The sequence below is a fragment of the Grammomys surdaster genome, unplaced genomic scaffold (genome assembly GCF_004785775.1).
Source record: "Grammomys surdaster isolate TR1022 unplaced genomic scaffold, NIH_TR_1.0 341, whole genome shotgun sequence".
Lineage (NCBI taxonomy): Eukaryota > Metazoa > Chordata > Mammalia > Rodentia > Muridae > Grammomys > Grammomys surdaster.
The window spans coordinates 4,939,446-4,964,761 of NW_021604760.1; the positions used below are offsets into that span (position 1 = coordinate 4,939,446).

Here is a 25,316-nt window from a genome sequence, read left to right on the forward strand (position 1 = left end):
CTTATATAAACTCCATAATCCTAAAATTTACAGAGCTTATGTAAAGAGATGGATGCCCTGAAATACTCAGCAGAAATGTCTGTTTATTAGGCAGATTATGAACACTGGGTGAAAGGTTTACTGGAAAACAGCAGGTCAAAGACTGTGGTCTGAGTATGGAAATCATAAACCTAGGAGTCTCCCTGCCATCCAAAACAGTTCTTTATAAGGAAGTAAGCAATTTCCCCCAGCTTGGTCTATTCAAACTCTGTGTGGATTATTTCTAGAAATAAATACCAGGCTCCTTCACCCAACAGTTAGTATACCAAGCCACAGCAGGACTTGTACTGAGAGGAGCATCAAGGAACAGGAAAGGATTGGAATACCCACTGTAACTCCATCATAGTGGACCTACTTTTCTCTGTTTTCTTTTCTAAAGAGGAGTGTGCTAGGATTCCAAATATGATTGCCTCTTTGAGCTCCCTGGTGACCTCCTTCTGGGCAGCACTCTGTCTCAGGACTCTGCTACTGGCTGCTGTCACCTTCCTGTTCCTGGTTAAAATCTTCAGGAGCCAGCACCCCAAAAACTACCCACCAGGGCCCTGGGGTCTGCCCTTCGTGGGCAACTTCTTTCAAATAGACTTTGAGAAAAACCACTTGGTGGTTCAGGAGGTAAGAAGGGAGTGAGGGTGTCTTGTCTGTGTCCTGACACTAATCCGAAATTGCAGGGTTGGGGACATTCCAAGGGCCCAGAAAGGAGGACAGGGTACAGGACTCTAAAACTTATTGTGTGAATTTGGTAAACCTACTTTAACTTCTGTTTCTTCCAGTCAATAGACACCATTCTTCTTCCCTTTACAATGTTGGCACCCTGAAAGTAGTCTGTTTTGTAAACCTGTTCTACTGCTCTAGAGTGGTAGGGTTTTGTTTGTTCTTTTATTCTTGTGTATTTTATTTGGTCTATTGTTTCTTAAAGAACTTAGATCAAAAGAAACCACTTTAAGTTTACAACTTTTTCTATGTTTATTTACTTATTTGTATGTGGGAGGTGTGCTTTCCACAGAAATATTTTCATCTCTCCTCACAAAATCATATAGAACTTCAATATAAGTCAACTAACTGTGCACAGGTCTGACATCCCTGGATCCTCAGACATGGGCACACTCAACTCTTACTGTTGAAATATTTTTCAGTTTATGAAGAAATATGGGAATGTATTTAGTCTGGAGTTGGGCAGATCATCAGCGGTGGTTGTATCGGGACTGCCTTTAATCAAAAAAATGTTTACGCAACTGGACCAAAATTTTGTGAATCGCTTTACGAGTCCAGTTAGAGAACGAATCACTGGTAATAATGGTAAGTCTTGACCATGGTAATGTGTATGGTAATTTTTATGGCATATTACATGTGCTTTGCTATCCACAATTGTATAGGAATGGGTAAGAAACTTCATTGTGAAATGTAATTTTAAAGGAAGCTGCCCGCATTTCCTGATGGAGAGCCATGTGTTGTTGGCTTCTATGAGGAAATGTAAGTAGAAAGGTAATAAACACGGCCATGGGAGTGCTGCTTGACATGCTTTATATTTATAAAATAAAGCATTTGCGTTTAAGATGTTTTAGTTTAAGGTAAAGCTAAAGAGTGAGTATCAACAGATATTATTGAGGATGTTAAGAGTTTACAATTCTCAAAAATGAATATGGATGAAAGAAGAAGAGGTTTTCAACATTATGTTGAAGATTTCCAGTATTTCAACATATTGTAGGTAGTGGGTGGGGGAGCACCCTCTTAGAGGGAAAGGGGTGGGAGATGGGGTGAGGGGTTCATGAAGAAGAGACCGGGAAGGAGGATAACATTCGAAATATAAACAAATGAAATGATTAAGAAAAGAAAAAAGTAAACTAGCAAGTTTTTATAACCTCTTTGAAGACTAGCGTATACTTTTGCCTGCATTTGATGCCCCCTCAAAAACCAATATTTCCATTTCTTCACCTCTTTTCTAAGTGGTATATTATACCACACTTATACCTATGCATATACACACATGCATGTAAGATAAGGTAAGATGCACGTGTGAGAGAACATGTGCATGCCTCTTTGATTCTGGGTTTGGCCGTCTTCCTCAGTTATACTTCCCAATTGCATCATTTTATTCCTTACAATTTCATTTCACTTTACATCTGAAGAATATTCTAGCTTGTATATTTACCACATTCTCATTCTCCATTCATTCATTGATGGTCATCTGGGCTGGTTCCATTTATTTGCTATCACAAGTACAGCAACAATAAACATTGGAATTAATATATTTATGGTAGATTTGAATAAGAATAGACTGCCTAGGCTCATATATTTAAATAGTTGGAGTTCAGTTGGTCGAAAAGTTTGGGAAGGATTAAGAGATAAGGCCTTGTTGGAGAAGTGGTGGTCACCGGGACTGTCAATGAGCATTCAAAAGCCTATACTATTCCCACATATCTTTCTCTGCCACAGGTTTGTGTCCTAAGATGTCAACTCTCAGCTACTGTGCCTGCTTGCCTAATGTCATGTTCCCTGCCATTACAATCATAGACTATTACCCTCTAAAGATATGAGCTCCTAATTCAATTACTCTTTTTATATGAGTTTCTTTAGTCTAATTGTTTTTATCACATCAGTAAAAAAGAATTAAGATAGTAGGATATGGCATTCTTTGGGTATATTACCAGGAGTAAAATATATAGGTTATAAAGTAAGATTCATTCGCTATCTGAGTTTTTACTTTCAAATCTGTATTTTTTTCTTTTTTGTGGTGGATATGTACATAAAATGTAATTGATAGTGAAAGTGGAAACCCTACAAGATGGTCAACTGCTTTATCCTGACCACTCTAACTATAAGAAGTTCATTGAGGTATATAAAATTGGCACAAGGGCAAGCATTTGAGTAGCTATGCCATATAGCTGAATGATGCTTTTACTTCTGAGTTCTTAGAAAATAATGGTATTATTGAATATTTACATTTATTATAATTTGATATAAATAAAAAGGAAGAAAAGGTATAAGTATTGGCCTAAAGTACCACTGAAAAAGAGAGGAAAGCCAGCTCTAAGTTACTGAAGGGTCACAGAGGGTAAGCTTGAAAGGTCTTGTAACCCATGTAAAGAATGGTCATTTTACTGGGATAGGACAGGCCACACCAACAATAAAGAATATTGAAAAGCATTTTAGAAGTTATACAAACAAACCCATACACACACACACACACACAGAGAGAGAGAGAGAGAGAGAGAGAGAGAGAGAGAGAGAGAGAGAGAGGTATAGGTATCACTTCTGTCTTCAAAGGATTGTCTGGGGAGATACCTACATCTTCTCCCCTGTCTTTATCTGTTCCTTTGTTTCAAATACTCATCCTCCTTGTTTTTTTTGAAATCATGTATGTAAAATTTAATGTTGTCCTTGTATAGAATTTCTCCTATAAAGCAAGAGTATATACTTAAGTGTACTCCTGGTATCTACTGTAACATAAATCATTACTTATAGTTATGTGACTTTTGACAAAAGTGTGTCTTTGACATTGGGAACCCCTGTATTTTTCATACTTATTTCTCAATTAGCTGTTCTAGTTTGCTTTCTATTGCTCTGAAAAACACAATGACCAAAAGTATTTGGAGGAAGAATGGATAATTTTCATAAAATGATTTTGAATTATACCTCATTATTGAGTCAAGTTAGGGCAGGAACTGAAGCAGGTTCTGAAGTGAAAACCATGGAAGAACAGTGCTTACTTCTTAGCACACTGGCTCATGTTAAGATCGCTTTCTTGTACAACTCAGTCACGTGTAAACAGGGATGTTGGACTGGAGGCTGGATCCTCACACATTTATCATCACTCAGTAAAGTTTTTTCACAGACATAACTAAAGGCCAATCTGTTTTAGGCAATTGTTCAATTTTAATTTCATTTTCCCACGTAACAATAAAAACTAACCAGTACTTCCATTTGAAAAATGCACCTTGGTGGTTTTGACAATCTCATGGAGTTTCTGTTTTAAATTACAGAGAGTAAATTTATTGAAGTTCTTGATGCTATAAGATGTCAGTAATATTGACCATTATGTCCATTGTTGGGAATTTTGCAAACATCAATTCTCATGTCTCTAGTATTGCTGCATGTTTATATAACGGAATGACACTATTGTTATATTAAATTTCCATTTTGTAGGTTTGATTGTATCTAATGGCCAGACATGGAGGGAGCAAAGGAGGTTTGCCCTGATGACACTGAGGAACTTTGGACTTGGAAAGAAGAGCTTAGAGCAGCGCATGCGGGAGGAGGCCTATCATCTTGTGGAAGCCATAGAAGAGGAGGGAGGTAGGCATTTCACAGGGCATGTCTGGGATGTCATAAAGAATTATTTATTAGTTCCTAACTACTTTTCTGGTGTTCTGACATAATACTTGACAAAAGCAAATTTATAAATGAAAAGTTTATGTTGAATTACAATTTAAGTACCCTTAAAGTCCATTTTGGCAAGGAAGTTCTGAAGGTAGAAGGATAACATAGTGGGTCACACTAAACATACAGACAGTGTTCATAGAGGGTGCTGGTGGTAGCTCTCTTTCTCATGTTGATTTAATCTGGGACCCTGTGAGATGCCATTTCCCACACTTGGGTGACTTTTCTCTGCTTCAGATAAACTTCTCTGGTATAGCACTCTCAGATACAGAGGCATGTTTTTATGGTGATTCTAAGTCCAGACAAGTTAACAATGAAGTGAACCATTATGTTATTTGTTCCAGGCTTTGCACTCTGCTGTAATCAATTGGTGAATGTCTTACCACAACCCTGTCCTTGAGTACTGCAGCAAAGCTACAAAAGATATCATTAAACACACATAATTTAACACCTGTCCATCAACCTGGCTTCTTAGACACTGGCAGAGTCCTCGATAAACTTCAGCCTCATGTAGGATTCTGTGAACACAGCTTCTCATATACTTCTCTGTTATGTATGTTATATATCACATAGAGTTAAATCTCCATAGAAAATAGAAACAAATAAATTTGGACACATTTTCCCCTTTGCCCACCTCCAGGACAACCTTTTAATCCTCACTTTAAGATCAACAATGCAGTTTCAAACATCATTTGCTCTGTCACCTTTGGGGAGCGCTTTGAGTATGAGGACAGTCACTTTCAGATGCTGCTGAAGTTACTGGATGAGGTCATATATTTGCAGACTTCAATGGCAGGCCAGGTAAGCAGAAGGACCACTTTTCCTGACTTGGTTGAGGTTCTGGAGAGTGTTACTGGTCATGGTGTTTTCATTTATGTTTGCTTTGTCTTAAATCTAATATATATTTTTATTTAATTTTAAAAACTTTTATTGGTTCTTTGCTAATTTCACATCATACACACCAATCCCACTTATTTCCCCTTTCCCCTCATAACTGCATTCCACACTTGTAACCTTCCTGACAATGGAGAAAAAAGTCTTTCTGTAGAAGCTATAGTTGAATCATAGTGTATCCCATGGTGTACCCTTTTGTCCATACATTTTTTTACTTGGTAATGTTCATTGCAATGGCTATATGTTCTGGTACAAAGTCTCTGGCTACTGCTACTCTATCAATACTGAAACCTCACTTCAACTTCTGACAGATATCCTGTTGTTGTCCTGTGTCATGCACAAACTGTAGATCTGGATATGTAGGATTTGCCCCTTCACGCACTTCAATAGTTTATCTATAGGTTAGATGTTGGGGTGAGCTATTTCAAATCTCTGGATCTGGGCCTGAGAGATATCTGTGGTGGTTATCTCACCAGCTCTTCTGTTTTCATGCCCTCAGAACTGATGCACCCCCACTCCAACAAGGGCAAGCTCGATCCTGCTGCTCAGTTGAGGTGTAGTGCCTGCTCTCCTGAGTCCTGCAGCTGAAAGTGACATGGCCAGTCTCCTGCTTTCATGACCATGGGGACAATTCTCCTGCCAGACATAAGTGATGAGGACCTAGAGAAGGCAGGAGGGTATCTCTATTTCATGGGCACCACCACACAGCAGACAAGAGGCAGGGCAAGCTCTCCAATGCTTATGACCTCAAGGCTAGCTCACCAGCCACCCTCATATCCAGGGAAAGCTCTACTATGCTGCACAAGCAAGGTGCAGGCCTGCTTCTGCCACCACACAGCAGAAATGAGGCAGGGCCAGCTTTTTCTGCCTGCAGTAGATGACAAGGGGCAAGGATGGTAGATGGCATTTCTCCTTTGTCCACACTGCTCTCATGGTAAACAAATTGTGAGGCCACCTGTCTCATGGTTGCATGCTTGGGGCCAGCTCATCTGCCTGCTGCCACCAGGGTCAGCTTTACTGTGCTGCCTAGTCAATGTGCAGGACCCACTCTCTCAAGAGCTGTAGATGGTAAGGTGTAGGGACGGATTACCTACTCTCATGACCCTGGGACACTGTCTCCTAACAGATAGAAATTTTTAGAATGTAAATTCAATACAAATTCCTTAAATTACTCTGTTGACTTTAGGATTCTCAATAATAGGAAATATTATATCAAATGTTTCTCTGTTTTACTTTGTAAAATGTTTATTTTAAATTTGCACTCTTTCCTATCACCTTTATGCCTACGAAGCATCAGTGACACTTGGTTCAGTATGAACACCACACTCTATCTGCTAAGAAACACTCAAAGGTTAATAAGATATGTATATACTAAAATCAGTTAACATTTTAAAAATGATATTCATTAATTGAAAGGATGAGCTCAATTTATTCATATTAATATTTAAATGAAATACAAAGCAAATACAAATGGTGTGCCTTTTATACTTAAAACTATTGCAGCTGACATTATTTAACAGAAGTTGATTCCTTTTGATCCACCACTTGTTATGATTAGGTTTATATTTGGCTGCCATTAATTGATAAAGAGGACTTTTCAGTCATAACTTCTACTTGTATTGAAATAAGATTATTTTACCTTGTAAACGTAACTGTTGTGAACATTAACCTGGAATGCTGTATAAGATTGGGAATATTATTACTTGGCATACATAACACAATGTACTCAGGATAGAAATGACTTTGCTAGTATGAATCAAGAGAATAAGCATCAACACTTTGATTTTAGCAGGAAAGAGTTTTCAGGCTTCTTTCACAATGTTTCTCAAGCTTTATCCCACACAGATCACTACTTCAGAACTGCAGGACTTTTAAATTATGGTCTCCAGAGGTGATTTAGAGAAGCTTAGTCAGAATCCCCAGAGTTGAAGACTGAGCATAGACGTTCATAATTATATTACCATGTTATACTATCATCCCATGATGCTTTAGGTAGAAAAAGTATCTATGTCGAAGTGTTTCTAGAACATACTCTTGATCAAAATAATTGGGCTATTGGACCACCTGTTGGTGTGTCTATTTCTCATGTTAATTTATGAAGTAGGAGTACATATTATCTAAATTCCTTCCTTAAAGTTTTGTAAAAGCAGAAGTTTTGAAGCCCATAAAGAAATGCAGACCAAGAAAACTATGAAGATTGGAAAATTAAATAGAAAGATAATACATTTCATAAAAGACACAGAGGAAAGAAGAAAATTGAGCTTTGAAAGGTGTGGAGTGTGTGTATGTGTGTGACAGCATCTGTGTTACTTCATGGCTGTGTCTCAAATTTTACCTGGCTTTTGAAATGCTGATACACACACACACACACACACACACAAAATCCTCAATCCATGAGGATATATCTAAAGACATGCACACACATGTATTTATGTTTAAAAACACATAGACACAAACATGTGCACATACATGTATGAAATTGCAAAGCACACACATGCACATTTAGAAATGCACATACACTCATACTCACATGAACACACATGTAAGTTTTCTCTTGACTTAAGATGTCAAAGAAAATAACATCACAAAAACCTGAAAAAAATCTTTGGAAGATTTAAACTGGTGACATTCCAGTTCTTTATTGTTTCTTTGAAACTGACTTTTGCTTTACGGTGTTGTTGTGATCTACTTTGGGAATTGCTGTACTTGATACAAGTATTATGTGAATGATTTCATCACCAAATATAATGTATGTAAATAATGAAAGTTTTCATCACCTTCATTTTTTTGTCCATGTGTAGGCATATTTGTGTTTGGGTGTACATATTCTTGTATGTATATATTTGTCTGTGTGCATGTGTGTACATGTGTGTGTATGTGAAGTTACACATATATTCATCTGAAGGCAGAGCGTGGAGGACTATTTTGAATTTATTCCTTAGGCACTCCCCACAGTACTTTTTCATGCAACGTTTTACACTGAACCTGCTGCTCATCAAATCCACTAGAAGAGAGTCAGTAGAACCTGGGGATCCACTTGTTTTTCCATTCCACCGTACACTGTATGGGGGCACACACTGCCACACTGGGCAGTTTTTGTGAACTCAGGTTCTTATGGTTATGCAGCACTTTATCAACTAATCTACCTACCAGCCCTTTATTTCTAATTCTTATGCCATTGTTTTTTTTTTCTTGCTTTATGATTCTGGCCAGAGTATTTAGTCCTCAGAGTATTTAGAGTATTTAGAGTATTTAGGGACAGTCTTATTATCTTATTATTCTTTACATATTGGCCAGTTGGTCTCTGTGTGCTCAAATTTCCTACAAATAGTGAGGCTTAACTATTTCTTCTTTTGCTTCTGTGAATTTTTACTCTATATTATTTACAACAAAAATACTAGAAACATATGGATGTATTTCTCCTTAGTGGTCATAATTTTGAAATTTGTTATTAGTTCTCTGAGTCTTTCTTACAATGTACTTTCATCATATCCACCCCTTCTCCCAGCTTCTTCTATTTCTACCTCCTCTCTACATCTACACATTTTGACATTCTTTTGTTGTTACCGCTTGTTTGTCTATCAATTGCTAGTAGGACTCCTAATATGGCAATAGTAGTTTTTGCCTACATATCTCCACTCTCCATGATTGCATTTGGTCTGGCTTGCATCTACACAGCTCTTGGGCATGCTATCACAACCACTGTGAGTTTCTACATGTAATTGCCTTCTTGTGTCTGAGGGACACTGTTTCCTTGGAATCATCTGCTATTTCTGCCTTGCATATCTTTTCTACTTCCTCTGATGCAATGATCCCTGAGCCTAGAGAAGAAGTTGTGATACAGGTGTCTTTTTTAGGCCGGGACAGTCTTATTATCTTATTATTCTTTACATATTGGCCAGTTGGTCTCTGTGTTAACCACCATCTACTCCAACAGAAGACTCCCTTTTCTCTGACTAGAGTTGATATATGCATTGATTCTTTTTAAATTGTGTTATGTGGGCAGCAACTTTATATTTTAAATGTATCTATTTGAAACATTGTAAAATTTCCATATCAGCTTTTTACCCAGTCTGATCATCACTGTATTTTATTAACATAATTATTTATTTTGTTTTTAAAATTCTGCAAGAATGGTAATATTGATTTCCCACAAGATATTTTTGGTTTTGCCTTTACTGGTTGCATTTCAGATCATGCCATTTGCTTTGATTTTATAGACTTTTTTATAATGCATGGAGATATCATTTTTATATCACACTAAGTCTTCAAAAAGTCTGTTCTTACAGCCTTATGCAACTAACTACACAAAAGTGACCAATTATTCTATATTAACCCAAGAAAAGAAAATATTTATTATTATTATTATCATCGTCATTATTATTGTCAAAGTTATCCTCTGTTTTCCTCTTACTCGCAGTAGCTCCTAGTGCAGCAATTCCATTTGCTTTCATCCAGGTTATTCAGAGTCTGAGAACTCAAGAGAGTTTAGTGTATGACTCAGCTGACTTTGTGAGTATGTGTCTCAAAGAAAGAAATTCTAGGAAAGGAACAGAGGCTAGAAAGTGAAAATAGTAAACCTTCTTCTTTTCTTCTCTTTTCTTTTCTTTTCTTTCTCTTCTTTTCTTTTCTTTTTGTTATTTTTGAATACCCATGAACACCAGGCATTTTATGGACAACTGAACATATGTTACCTCTGTAAATATTCACAACACAATCTTAGAAAGATGAAGCAAAATATCATTATATGTACATGCTGGTGAAGAAGTAAAAGAACAATTACATACAATGGTCTACTATCATTATATGGCTGGAGTTCCTCAGCCTCCATTATCTCCAAGAACCTCACTGGAGATTAGGTTACTAAGATAAAAAAACTACTAGAACTGGTACTATGACTGCTGCTACTGCTGCTGCTACTACTACTATGGAGACGACGACTACTACTACTTCTAGAAAATTATTCTGCTATTATAGCTAGAAAGCATTAGAACTAATATCCATACCATTTCTGTGCCATTTCTATCATACTATTAATTTTCCACATGATAGTAATAAATGTCTATTCAAGATCCACATTATTTTAATAAAAATACTGTCTTACTGGTATGCAGATCATCTCATATTAAAGGGGCAAGATGGTATAAAATTACCTCAAACACACATGTTCCTGATGATTTCTCTGAGGAAAATAAATCATGGCCAGGGAATAGAGAGAGAGTGAAAAGACAGCTACCACTTTGAGAATCATCAGGAAGACAGAATTCCAAGGAGGGAGCACTTAAAAGGAGCTTCATGAAAACAGGATCAGGGGTTATGTGAAACCCACAGGAGATCTTTCTGAGACCAATGAGTTATAGCTGTAAATGTACATTCTGCAACAAATGTAGCTTCTTCAAATGATGCAAGCACAAAGGATGTTGGATCACAGAGAATAACACTGGCAGGAAAAATGGAACGGGTACTCAAGAAATAGCTCAGCAGAACCTACAATGGAAAGTCACTGGATTTGATGTGAGTGTAATGGAAATGTAGTGGAGGGGTAGAGTCAGCGCAGTAGCCGTGTGTTTAAACTGTCACATATTTCCTCTGGAAACCCTATAAATTTTAGACTGGCTGTGGGCTTAAATCTAGATAACTACTGCATGAAATGCTATCTTCTAGGTAGGAGAGGTGGTGACATGACAGGGAAACAATCCATTAGGATAAAGAAGAGGGATTGGAGACTCAGAGGAAACTTCTTCACTATAAAAAAACAAAGACTATAAGACAAGACTGACTTTAAAACCCTGAAATTGATGCCATGGGTCTCTATGGTTGTTTTATTTCCCCAACCAGCTCTACAATAGCTTTCCACGTATAATGAAATATCTTCCTGGACCACATCAGAAAATTTTCAGAAACTGGAAAGAACTGAAATTGTTTATTTCTCATATCATCAAGAAACACCAGAAAGACTGGAACCCAGATGAACCAAGAGACTTTATTGATGCTTTCCTAACGGAAATGCAAAAGGTAAGGAAAATGCTCCCTGTATCATCTTCTTACAGAGGAATTGGCCATTTAATAACAAAAGCTCTTGATAACATTTTGTATTTACACTGCATTAACACTGTGTGTACACTTTATCCTCTTTAGGAGATGCTCTGGAAAGTAGACAGTGAGGGCTCCTCCACCTTCTAGAACACTTCTAAATGTCTAAGGTCATAGGGTTTAGTAAATCATTGTTCTATTCATTATTTTCTGACTGACCCAAGGGTCCAGTTATTCGTGGGGGTCGAGGGGGACCTCACCTGAAAGGAACATGGGCGAGAGAGAACGAGACCAAGCAAATGGTGACTTGTCAAGGTCTACATTAATGCGGAAATGGCTTACAAGATATACTGTAGGCAAAGGAGGAAGGGGGGACAAAGAACAGGATGGGGACTCTATCAACTATCCATAGATAAGGTTAGTCATCCAACGGAGCATTCTGTAGTTTTTCCTGGAGTGTCCTGGGGCAACAGTTCTCTAAGAACAGGAAATTCTTTCTTAGCTGAAGGTCAGATTCTCCCAAAAGAGACAGTTTCTCACTAAGGCAATTCATTAAGCAACTTTGTTAGCTGGGATTGTGGTCCAGGGTTGCCAATAATTTTCCTCATCTTCCCTAAGTAGTCTCTTGAAGTAGGGGAGCATAGACTGAGTTTCTGAATTGGAATGATGAGAAGGAATATATGTTGTACATGGACATAAATTTGTAATGTTTGAAAGGGGGAGTAGAATATCTAAATCAGTCTCCTTAAATGTGGGAGCATTAGCCCTTTGCTGAGATATGTCTGGAAGATCTTCCTCTTTATGATCATCCTGGGGTGGATCTAATGTGTACATTACTGCAATCCAGATTGCAAAGCAATTGACAGGGATTTGATCTTTTTGGAGGTTGCTTTTACATTGCCTCCCATATGTTTCCAAGTTTCAATATCTTGCTTAGGAAACCAGTAATTAAATTTATATTGGCTTATACAAATTTATAGAGTTGCTGCTCTGAATATTTTGCTTCTTTAGATCTTAAGAAGTAGTTCAGTACTATAATGGTTCCTAATGGTTCATGTACCTCTTGTTGGACAACAGCTATTGGGTTTCATGCAGGCTTTTTAGCCTGCAGGAAAACAACCCAAGTGTGGTAAGAATGAATGTCAGTTCAGCTTAACTTAGTTGTCCATGACTGATACAAACTTCTAGAATCTAATGTCAGGTCATTGATTTTAGCCATATTGAAGGACAGCACAATTTTGGGGATAATTTTTTTGACAATTAAGTCCAGTGAGTATAACAAACCTTAAGATCTGTTTACATTTACAATAGTCCATAGTACATCTGTACAGTAGTCTATAGTACATACAAATATTATATCTGGCATCTTTCTCCCACAAAGATAGGTATTGTTGACTCGAAGACAATCTTAAAGATTTAAGGCCTAGGGAGAATGACTGAGGTAACATATTGGCTGCCAGAGAAGAGATTGGCCTGGCCTGAGATAATGTAGAAATAATTTAGGCTGTTGCAAATTATAAATGACAACTCTCATTGGGATGGATTTAGTAGACTGAAAAGCAATGCTCAGCACTTAGGGTAAAAGGGTATGGGATTAAACAGTAAATTCTGGGAGATTCTGAGAATATCTGACCCTACAGATAGCAAAGGACCACTAGGTTGTAAACTGCATACATTCCTAGGATTCCGGGAGGAAGATAAGTAGGCTTTCCTATCCTTTGAAGCAATAAGTATGCATGTTTAGCATTCCTGACTTCTCCAATGCTCATCTGCATAAATGAATTTTCTTCACTATAAATGTAACAGTAAATTAATCTGGCAGCTGTATTTCTTTATTTTATGCTGGTCTGGCATTGACTGCACAAGAAACCAAGATTATTTAAAACTGCACCTAAATAGCTGAGGAATTAAATGATATAGCTTTAGTCTCTATGCTAATCTGACTCCCTCCCAATCCAATCCCATGATACTTGCATATTATTATTATCTGGCTCTTTGTGCTTCCGGTATGTTTCCAGGTTCTGTTTCTGGGCCCCTTCCTTATGGCTCCAAATCCTCCACCTTCCTCACTGATCTGAACCTCCCTCTCTTCCCTTTCTCTTTTCTTTGGTTGGCAGACATCCTGATCTATTCTTTATTCCACCCAGTCATTGGGTGATCAGCACTTATTGACAAGGCAGAGCATAAATGGTAAGAGCTGTTTACATAAACTTGGGACAGGAGATTCTTTTTTTTTTATTTAATAACCAATTCTTTCAATATCTTTTTTTATTGGATATTTTATTTACATTTCATATGTTGTCCCCTTACACCATCCCCCACCCACCCGGGAACCCCCCGTCCCCGGGACAGGAGATTCTTGAGTAAGCATTACAATGAAACAAGATATGAGGGCAGAGATATCAGCACATGAATAAGAGTAAACTTCACACAATTTACAAACACATTATTGCTACACATCTGTTTGCACAAGGATCTATTGTCTACTACACCTAAACTTGCAGGTGCTTCTTCAACTTCCATGCTTGGACTGATCTTTCTCTTCAATTGTCCTCCAATTCTCTCTGACTCTGATCCTTTTTTCCCTTTTTGTAATCTTATAATTACATTGGGGCTACTTAGCTAAACTATGTCTTCTAATTTCAAAATCTCATACTAAGTACATACACAAACATCTCTTTTGATGAATTAGGTAATGTGGACATGTTCTATAGATTAGGACATAGGTATTTTAATTTTGTTTATTTAGTCTTATTTCATCTATATGAGATGAAAAAACATAAGGTGAATATTTTACGCACATGGAGTGCCATCAACTCAAGAAAGAAAGGTAAGGGTTGAATGATATTTGACTCACAGCCTTGAAAAATGTCAAAATATTACCTTTACATTCTGCATCCCTTTTCTCTTGGCCACATCTAAAGAACTGTACAAAAATCAAAAGTAGCAATTAACCTTTAGAATTCTAGTTTATTTTAAGTCATATCCAAAACTAGTTATCTAGAATGCCTCAGTCTCTACTGTGGGATAAATGAAACATTGAGCTATGTGCTAGGATTTACCCTTTAAGGTTTAGATGACATTTTTGCATTCTTCCTCTCCCTTTACTATCACCATCCATTCTTCTATACAGAACCCAGAAATATAGTCAATCTGGATGTTGTTTGAGTTGAGTAACCTCCTGCTAAAGTATAGCATTGAATCAACATTGTCATCTGTGACTCAAGTAATTTAAACAGCTCTTCTTGCAGTGGACAGAAAGTAAATTTCTTCCTTCGTTTCCTACATCTTACTCCCACAGTGATCCACAAATACATTGTCTTCTCATAGGAGATGTTGCTGGCTATACAGTGTTTAGATATAGGCTTGTAACATGAGAAACTATATTAACAAATTAAAGTTTCCAGAAGGAAGGTAAAAATAATGGGTTTGATAAGTAGTTGATGAAAACAGAGGTTTTAACTATAAAAGTTAGTATAATGATTGGTTTGTTTGTAATCAACATTATTATTTCAGGTATTTTCAAAAATAACTGCATTGTTGCCTACTTGCTATGTGGCATTCAAACTTTAATTTCAGGAGCTCAATTATGATATCTGTGTTTTCTTGTAAAGTAATACAGAGGATCTTTTTTTCCCTGTGGTTGTTGCCTTTTAATTTTACCTAACATGATGGGAACCTTCTATGTAGAGACAAAAAAACCCTTCTGGATAAATGAATACACATTGTCTTTTTTAGTACCCAGATAAGACTACAAGTTTCAATGAAGAAAACCTCATCTCTAGCACCTTGGACCTCTTTTTGGCTGGAACAGAAACAACATCCACTACACTGCGATGGGGTCTGCTCTACATGACTGTCTACCCAGAAATCCAAAGTGAGCATGTAGTTTGTCATGGTCAAGGTGAAATGATGCTTCTGGAAATTGTGTCTCAGATAAAACCAGAAGATGGCAATGTTGGATGGCAAAGTTGAAACAACTATGATGCAATGTGAACTTATGAAAAGACACATCATCTAGATGTTTTGTTAGGACAGTGTTGACCCAGGGTACACACGTTTTTACAACCTCCTCCTCCTCCTCCTCCTCCTCCTCCTCCTCCTCCTCCTCCTCTTCCTCCTTCTCCTCCTCCTTCTTCTCCTGCTCCTGCTCCTCCTCTTCCTCCTCCTCCCCCTCCTCCTCCTCCCCCTTTCTCTTCTCTTCCTCCTCCTCCTCCTCCTCCTCCTCTTTCCCTCCTCCTCCTCCTTGTACTTCTTCCGTTTCTTCTTCTTTGCTATGCATTGGCAAAATATCCCCCTGAATACTGTACAGACTCCCTGGCTTGAAAGCTTGAAACATGACATCTTGTGACGTCACCTCTCTGACTTCTAGTCTGACCCATGCTGTATGCAGTTTTGCTGCATTACATGTCGTCTCTAGGACCTGTGCTTATTCTTGCCTTGATTTCAAAATATCTTGTCTTCCTTCAACCAACAATTCAGTATCTTAAGTTCTCCCCATCTAGAAGAACTATCCTTGGTACTACCTTCTTACGATAAGCACCAGGAATGTTAAACACACTTTTTTTTTTTCAAAAGAAAAGATTTATAACCTGTTTTTCACCCAGAGAGCTAGGAGCTGACATGGTTTATAGCCCAGTGACATTAACCTTATGTGTTACCAGGCTACACCAAATCCTTCCACCCACTGCCACCAATGTCCCTATTGCTATAGTTTATACATTGTTTTTGTCCCTCCACTGACTGAGGGAGAGTGTCCCATTCCACTCTTTTTCTTCTTCACAGTTTTAGAAGATTTAAGCATACAAGAATAGGTATACTTTTCATGTCATGGAACATTTGTTTTTTCCAAATCATGACTAACAATTCATTTACATTCCATAACACCTATTTAGTAAAAAACTTGATGAAATATGAAGTTAAAATGAAAACTTAATGGACACTCCTGTTTTATATTAGAAAATGTACAGGCAGAGATTGACAGAGTAATTGGCCACAAGAGGCAGGTGAGCTTGTCCGACCGAGAGTCCATGCCCTACACCAATGCTGTCATCCACGAGGTGCAGAGGATGGGCAACATCATCCCCTTGAATGTTGCCAGGGAAGTGGCAGTTGATACCAAGTTTGATGGATTCCACCTGCCAAAGGTAACTATTCATTCCCAGTTTCAAATACCCCAGTCCATGTAGTACATCAACTTCAGAACCTAAGCTTCAAAGGTGATGGATATTCATGTCCTAAGAAATAGTTTCAACTGGAGAAAAAGATATAAAACTCTTCATATATCTAAATGATTTTTTGCATATATTGTTGGAAGCTGTGACAGACAGTTCTTTGATCAATGATATTTAGGCAAAACCTAATTTCATTTCCCTTGGACAATCTCATCATTGTCTTGTGCTAATCTGAGCATCTAGATGGCTTAAATTCTATTTCAGACACTGTCTATTTGGGCAGATCTGGAGACTAGTGACCTGCCATGCTGAGTTTAGGAATTTCTTCACATTCCTCAAAAGATAGGATTTATTATGTAAAACACAATTGAGGATCATGGACCAAACCCAAAGTATGACTAGTGTTTCTAACATTGTCCCCATGGGCACATTTCCAGTTTTTATTTATAACCCAAAATATCACAAAAATTCTGATGTGAAATATTAATTATAAGAACGTGAAGAAGGGAATAATATTTATTATGCAATCAGATCATGTTGTAGACTTTTATCTCTTTTAAAACATTTTCTTAATTTCAGAGTAATTATCAATCTCCATTTTCTAGATTAGAAAGTTGAGTCCTAGAAAACTTGCATTTGCATAAGAATTCTCTTTTACAAAGCAACAAGAGAAGGGATCCAGAACCACGCCTGTTCCAAGGATTCATATCTTCCCTTGATCTACCCATAGTATTTGCTCCATTCGACATTAAAGGATCTTATTTCCATTTTATTCCATATATCTGTGGTCAATTCTGTCTTCACAGACTGAATACTGATGACATTACTACCCATTTCTCCCAACCATTAGCATTCCCACTCTATGACAAATAACTGAAGTTTCATTTTTGCTGTCTATGATCAGTCTCTGAGAAACTAGATCTAGGACCTTAAAATATATTTTTCTTGAGGATACTCTCCACTTCAGACCCACCACCTTCTCTTTAGCATCAGAAAAGCAGTTGCTTTTCTTAGTCTTCCCTTTGTCATTGTAAATCTCATGGCTGGAAATTTAGTTCTGGATTACCCAGGTGCTGAGTGCATTGTCACTATACATTTACTTAACTCTAGGCATCAAGTGAAGATTTTAAACATCAATTTTTACATCTATCCTGGGGATATAGGACTCAAAATAGCTGGAAGCTGTGGCCTTGACAGCAGGAAAGCCTAGTTCCAATGATAACTTCAACAATTACGTGAGTGTATTACAAAACCACTCATAGCTTCTTTACTCATTTGATAGGATCCAGATGAAAATACAATGAGATTAGGTATGCAGGATATAATAGTCAAAACTGAAATCATTTTTTTATAAATCAAGCCAAAATTCATTAAATACCTTAAATCCTTGATTTGGGGTTGGAGGAGACCTAGACCATGGAATAGCTACTCATAAGTCATAAGGAGTTCCCAGGAGAAAACAGTCTAATTCTTTGTGTATGATGCAAATGAGGAGTGAGGAGCAGAACAAACCTGGTAGATGATTGTTTGAGTCTAGGAGAACAGTGTGGACGGCTACAATAAGGAGGAAGTGAGAAACAATGGCCCAGGCTTCCCAGTGAGGGAAAAATCTCATAGCATGATTTATACGTGTACCTGCCTAAACAGGAGTGCCTTCTGATGCATCAATAAATTTTTCACTAACTGTGGTCTGATTATGTGTTGTCTCTTTAACACTGTATGGAAAAGAACAGAGAAGTAGAGATTATGGTACCACTGACCTGACCATTATGAAAAATAAGACTTAATATCTTTTCTTGGATGCTTACAGGCCATTTCCTAGACATACACATACTAACTTCTGTCTATTAAGCAGCTGTTTTCTGTAATGTTCAATGTGCTGATAAAAATTTCCCTGAGGAAATTACAGTCAACTACTGCAATGTGTCACATATTAAAAGGAAATAATGTGTAGATAGTGCAAGTGACAGGTAATAAGTGGCTTGGTCAGAGTGAAAACATTTAGGATATCAAGAGTCTCCAGCATGGGAGACTGAGACCCACTCCCACTTGAATGTGTTCCAGATATCAAGCTTTGGTGCTTTGTTGCCTCCTATAGGGAACCAGGATCCTCACCAATTTGACTGGACTACACAGGGACCCCAAAGAGTGGGCCACTCCAGAAGTGTTCAATCCAGAGCATTTTTTGGAGAATGGACAATTTAAGAAGAGAGAATCCTTTCTGCCATTCTCAATGGGTGAGTTGTGATGAGAAGGAAAGAGTTGTCATCTTAGTTCTTCTGCCCTCTTCTCCCTGCAGTCCTCTGCTTCAACTGTATCCTCTCCATGATGGCCTGCCAATAGGTTCTTCTCACTATTGCTGACTTCTAGTGTTTCCTCAACAGAGACTGCTTCAGATCACCTTTATTTCTCTCTGGCTTTATTTCCTAAAATATAGGGTTAGAGACCCAACTCTGCCTCTTCTCAATAAAAAATAAAATAATAAGAAAGTAGATTACCTACCTACCATATTTATAGAGTTTTTCAATGTTCCAAGTTATTTTAAAAGTATGCTCTCCTACGTACTACTCAGAAATAGAACTGAGTATTAATAAGGAAATTAGATGAAGCTAGGAGGAAGGACTCCCTACTTAACACAACAAATATACAAGACAGTAATTTTAAAGACTCCTGATGAAATAAATCATGTTTTGATTTACACACATCTCTATAGAAGTTGACGCTTATTATAGGCTTTAACAACATTTTTAAAGTCTAGTTAAAATATAATATCTGTCTTAGGGTGGCATTGCTGTGAAGAGACATTATGACCAAAGCAAACTCTTATAAAGTCAAATATTTAATTGAGGATGGCTTACAGTCTCAGAGGTTCAGTCCATTATCATCATGATGGGAAGGATGGTAGAATGCAGGCAGATATGATAATGGAGGAGCTGAGAGTTCTACATCTTGATCCAGAGCTAGCCAGGAAGAGACTCTCTTCTGCACTGGGTAGAGCTCGAGCACTAGAAAGCCTCAAAGCCTACCTACACAGTGACACACTTCCACCAAAAAGGCCACACCTATTCTAACAAGACCACACCTCCTAATAGTGCCACTTCCTATGGGCCAAGTATATGGAAACCACCACGTTCAACTCCCTGGCTCCCATAAGCTTGTTGAAATATATGAGTCTAGAGGTGCCATACCTAAGCATAGAATAATGCAAAATACATTTATTCCAACTTCCAAAGTCCTCATAGTCTAAAACAGTCTCAACCATGTTACAAGTCCAAAGTAGGGAATCAGCTAGTTGACTGCTGGTCTATCCTTGAAACAATAATGTTGTTCTTACATTATTACCTCTTCCCCTCCAGCCAAGCAGCTTGTTCTTCATATAGTGGTGCTAAAATCCCCCATGCTAAACAATATCACACAATAACTTGCACTGCATTCTGATAACCTAGACAAGCCACAAGGTAAGCCTCATGTCAAAAAGGAAGAAAACTACTAGTCATTGATTGGAATAGCATCAAATTTTCAGTGCATGTAACCTAGGGAAAATCGTGACCAGTTATGTTTTGTTATCATCAACCCTTTCTTATATAGAGAAAGAAAATTTATTTGCACAGGCAAGAGTAAAGACTAGTAATATTGAGAAGAAGGTAGAAAACTAAAATATCTAGAGTTAATATCACGACAACAACTGTCTGGATTTTGTGCCTTTGGACCATAGCTACTTTTCTCCATACTTCTTCTGGACTTTCTAGAGGCAACCTGCCAGGAATAATGAAGTACAGATATTTTTCTCTTGACAAATATAAATAGACATGAGTTTATTACCTCTGCATTGTCAGGACAAACTGCAAAGATATTCATGAATCTTACAGTCTCTATTTATAACCTAAGCAAAGGACAGTTTATGATAAGAGACACTTCCTTATCAATAAGATTAAAGATAATTGTTTTACAGGAGGTAGGCCTGGAAAGAATATTAACAAAAGCCATTTTCTCTGCTTTTATTAGTGAGACAATTCAAAAGTCTATTTTGTGTTGTGAAGATAAACCAAGTATAGATTTAACCTGGTCTTTCTATCATGCAACAAAACATATGACATAAGCAGTTGGAAAGGGACAAAGAATTTTGGTTCTTAATATCAAACCTATTCTCTAATCTAGATAATGACTTTGAAACTGAGCCTCCCTGGTTTTGTCAATTACTTATTAAGAATATGTAAAAGACATGCCAATGAGTGAAATTGGTGGGGATACTTTCTCAAGTGAGATCCCTTCTTTCTAAATACTAGCTTCTTTTAAGTTGACATAAAAGTAGTCAGCATAGACTTGTAACTGGAAAACAATGAAAAGAGTGGAAATATGTTAACCACTCATGGAACTCACAAGCACAAATTATGACACAGTATTATTGTGACACATGGTTACTGGATAGGTTTGCCTATAAAAAAACAGTTTTATTTCTTCAATAATCTAGGGAAGGCAGAGATCAAAATGGAAGCATGAATTTATGGGCAATTTTGTAATATTATTTAATACCATGTTTAAAAAGAAAGGTAAAAAGCATCTTTGGAGTTGACATAGTATAATGCCTGCCACGATGTTCAGAGGAATTCACACAAGAACACTGAACTTGCACTGAGAGAAAGTATCCTTCAAAAAAAGGGGGGGGACTGAGGAAAATGAAGTCTGTTCTCTTTGGAAGGGGTGGAGACTGGAATGGAATCTTCTTTCCTTAATTTAGGATTGGTCAGATAAGATGAAAAAGTTGTCTTGGACAGTCTGAGAACCTTTCTATAAGTCAATTTAAGTTAAGAAGTTGACATTTCTGTTTCTCTTACCATAACTTTATGTAGGATGGCTGAAGACAAAGTTAAAGATGAAAATTTCTTAATTTTGTGGTTAATAGAAACCTTTTTCATTAAGATTAAATGTAATGCTACAGCTAGCTGGATTATCAACCAGAGCCCTATAAAAGTGTAAAGTTCAAGAAATGGTCTTGTCTATGTTTATACTGTGATAAATTTTGCTTGAAAGATCAAAGTGTAACTTTGATGTAAAAAAAAGTATAACATTCTTGCACTTGACCTTGGTAATTCAAAAAATGTACCTATGTTTTTTTGCTACAAGTAGGTACTGCAGGGATGACCTAAGCACACATGATGTTGTCATATACCTGGGCATCTTATTTCTTATCAAGGAAGGAATCATTATTGAAAACTAGTTGTCTAAATAGCACCTCCTATGGTTGAGTCTATGGGAGGATGTCAAATGCCTTACTTAGTTGTTGCTTTGCTTAGAAGCATATGTAGGCCCTCCTATTTGTACAATATAGACTGGATAATGGATTGTACAAAGAGTTACTGAACAAAAATGAAAAAAACAGCAGGTGATGCCTCACCAATCAGGACACTATATTTTGGTTTTTCTTTTAGAATATCTTACAGTATTCAGAACACTTGATTTTAAAAGGTTGCCCTCTGATCTCTTTAAACTTTATAAGGTCATGGGTGCATGGCAATTTGAATTAATGATCCAGCAAAACCAAACTGACAGTGATATTTGACACATATTATTAGCTTATTGTGGAAAAGGTCTAAATTCTCACAATAAACTTCGGCCAACCAACTGCTAAAAAACACATGTCTGAAAATGAAGACTAGAAACTTGAATTATTAACTAATACCTTTTTCTTCTATGAAGAGATCAAGTTGTACAGAAAGTTCACTTATTCACTGGCAGATGATCGTTAGCTAAGAGTAATTGAGGGTTTGATCCTTGATTTCCATAAGCCCTGTCTTTCTTCTCCGGCTCTACTAACAAAGAAGCCCTGTGAACATGATTATGACAAATTTCTCCACCGTCTTCTATAATGAAAATATCCCAGGGGATCTTGAGGTCATTATCTCCTGGCCAAATATATACATACATACATACATACATACATACATACATACATAACATATATATATGGTTCTTTTTTCTATATGTCTGAGGAGCTCATCTTCCCCAGTGTTAGTAAAGGCAACAAAGAAGTAATTCAATAAGTAAGGAGAAAAATGACCTTTACTTTAGGTACATGCCTGTTTATATTTCTTTTTATGTGTAGAAAGTCATTGATAATTTTGTTGCTGAACCATGGTCTATTGTATCAGTGGTGTGTGTTAACTGCGTTATGAAAGCTGTTAGGCTTTCTAGATCACTCTTGGACTCCAATATTTACCATTCTACACACTGTTGTAATTAACATCTACCTGCCCATAAAGGCATCTGACTTATAATTTTGGATTTACAGATTTTGTGCTCTCAGGAACCTAGGAAGATGGCAGACATAAATCAGCATTTGAACATAAAATGTAGGGTCAACTCAGAACTTGGAAGTGATACTTGAGATACCAGTCTCTAGAGACTAAAACCAATAGAGAAAGTGATTCACCTTCTGTTTCATCCCACAGGAAAGAGAGGTTGTCTTGGAGAACAACTGGCTAGATCTGAGCTGTTCATTTTCTTCACTGCCCTTATGCAAAAATTCACCTTCAAGCCTCCAGCCAATGAGAAGCTGAGCCTGAAGTTCAGAATGGGCCTCACCCTTTCCCCAGTCAGTCACCGAATCTGCGCTGTCCCTAGACTGTGATGTTAGTGAAGAAAAGAGAATGGAGAACTGGAAGAGGTGATATGCACTATTGAGCTACTGGGGCCTGCTCACAGGGGAAGGGATAGGATGAAGGTGGCTGGGGAAATATGAAAAGGGTGGAGACTAAAAATATGGTTCCAGTTTGAAGACAATTATTATCTCGATGCTGTCTCTGGGTAAATCACTGATATGCCCAGTGACATATCTTATCATGTGAAGGGTACAGAAAATGATGATTCTTTGCATAAATAAAGTACTTATATGAGTCAGAATCAGCGGAAATTGTAAACTAAAATCTATCTGAATCATAAATAACATAGAAGTTATTTTCATTTTCTCTCATTCTTTGAATGTGTCATAGGTGTGTACTTGCTTCTGACCTATTAAATTTATATTCAGGGAGGAGCTTATAGTTCTTAAAACAGAGAAAGCAAAAGAGTGTTTACAAAGTATGTCTACCAAGACATACTTTAAATTCATACACCATGGTGAGGTTCAGGATATGACAGACCTGAGGAGAGGTCTAACCCAGTAACTAAATAGCAAAGACGGGATCCTCTGGTAGGATATAGGTCAGTCACAACAGCAAATTCCAGAGCTCTACTCCTGGGGTATAGCTTTTGTCCTCTTGTGTTCATTCAAAGCTATTGAGCCAATCTTCCTGCTAAGTGCCAAAGTGGAAAGGTGAGGAACATTACTGTGGGGCACCTGGAGAAAACCACAGGAGTCATTTGACTGCATGAAGACATTTAAACTTCTGTTTCCTTCATCTAAACTTGAATATAAGGGCAGAAATTCCACCATCTGATGGGAAAGGATTAGATTGAGAAGTGTGAAATCTGTAATGTGTTTGATGGCACAGGGCTTATGTGAGATACAAAACCATGTAGGAAGTTTGGTAAGGTAGAGCAGGTCAAGACCTGGAGATTCGTTGGGCACACACCAGAGAGTTAGTTGACTCTCAGCTCCCTGCCAGAATCCTGACTTGGAACAGGTGTCATGCTTCTCACATCGACACATGACCTGTAGTCATGTAGGCTCAAAATAGAGTTCTCCATGCTAATGAGATACCTAGAGGCCCAGAGGGCTTAGCCAGTAAGCTTTTCTTACCAGACATTCCTCCTTGCAGAAGCTATTTAATCTCAGACCCACTCTGAGAAGTGGGTTTTGGTTTTACACATCCACTTTCTGCTATGACAGTAAATGCCTTAGAACCATAGACTGTCTCTTTTCACTGAGATCCACCATGGTGAGCCATGGAGAAGGCCTTTGCCTACAGAACTACAGTCTAATCTTATGTACAAAGCCTCTCTGTGCTCCCAGTAGAAGGCCTCTTTGTGCCCCCGGACACAACTGCCATCAAGCCTGCTGCCATCAAGCCAAGGACAATCACCATGGACCTATCTGGAGCAACCCTTTTCTCCACTGCCCTGGACTAGACACAGCCCCCAGGCCTCTACTTCCTTCTGTGCTCTTCTGAGACTTCCAGCGTAGCCTAGATGTCCAGGAGCCTGAGAATCCCACAGGCCCGGCTTCGTTACAGGCCAAGAGTCCCCTGAGTTGCCTCTTTTCCACATATCAGGCTGCACTTTCCCACTCCGAGAGCAGAGTGGTGCCTTAGTGCTTCCCTATAGACCAGCACCTGCACCTGCGGTGGAGTGGAATAAGCACAGTCAAACTCCCTGCCACCAACCCATGCATTGTGCCTCCCCAAGCAAAGCAAGTAACCGTGCCCAGTGGCGGAGCAGATGTGGGCCCAAAATCTATCATGCTTAATCAAACAAGACAAAAGTTGCTCTATTTTGATTATATATGTCTCATGGTGTTCTTGAGAAACCACAACACCTCTCTGTCTATATAACCTAGATAATGAGGGTACCAGCAGGCCATAGAATTTTCACCCTGGTGTAACTGTAAACTTATCCATGTTACTTGCAAGAGCATGGATGACTTCATTGAGAAGCAGTGTAAACGACATGAGGTCCTTGTGCTCACAGATAAGCACTACAGAAGACAGATGTTAAACAAGCAGATTTGTCTCTTCAGGAAAAGAGATGTATAACCAGTTTTCCACCCAGAAGGCTAGGTATGGCTATAGTTAATAGTCTGCTAGCCTGTGCTTTCTGGAGAGCCAGTCCACACCTGACTGCCCCAGAGTCTTTGACGTGTCT

The 25,316-nt window shown here is 37.9% G+C and overlaps 1 protein-coding gene across 2 annotated transcripts; it reads left to right on the forward strand.

The window, feature by feature from the left end:
- The first annotated feature begins 296 nt into the window (after window positions 1–296).
- On the forward strand, window positions 297–23,477 carry LOC114630550 (cytochrome P450 2J5). 2 transcript variants are annotated; one of them, XM_028778789.1, is made up of 9 exons: window positions 299–651; window positions 1,173–1,335; window positions 4,183–4,332; window positions 5,057–5,217; window positions 11,149–11,325; window positions 15,082–15,220; window positions 16,303–16,490; window positions 18,616–18,754; window positions 22,967–23,477. In XM_028778789.1, the coding sequence occupies exons 1-9, from the start codon at window positions 442–444 to the stop codon at window positions 23,143–23,145; spliced, it is 1,506 nt and encodes a 501-aa protein (XP_028634622.1). In that variant the 5' UTR covers window positions 299–441; the 3' UTR covers window positions 23,146–23,477. The 2 variants fall into 2 exon arrangements, with proteins under 2 accessions (XP_028634623.1, XP_028634622.1); XM_028778790.1 differs by lacking the exon at window positions 18,616–18,754 and having other exon boundaries at window positions 297–651; window positions 22,967–23,074.
- Window positions 23,478–25,316: the final 1,839 nt, after the last annotated feature.

Coding starts and splice junctions, on each gene's coding strand:
- LOC114630550 (XM_028778789.1), top strand. CDS start 442: ATGATTGCCTCTTTGAGCTCCCTGGTGACCTCCTTCTGGGCAGCACTC. Junction 11,326..15,081: donor TCCTAACGGAAATGCAAAAG/GTAAGGAAAATG, acceptor TGTCTTTTTTAG/TACCCAGATAAGACTACAAG. Junction 18,755..22,966: donor CTTTCTGCCATTCTCAATGG/GTGAGTTGTGAT, acceptor TTCATCCCACAG/GAAAGAGAGGTTGTCTTGGA.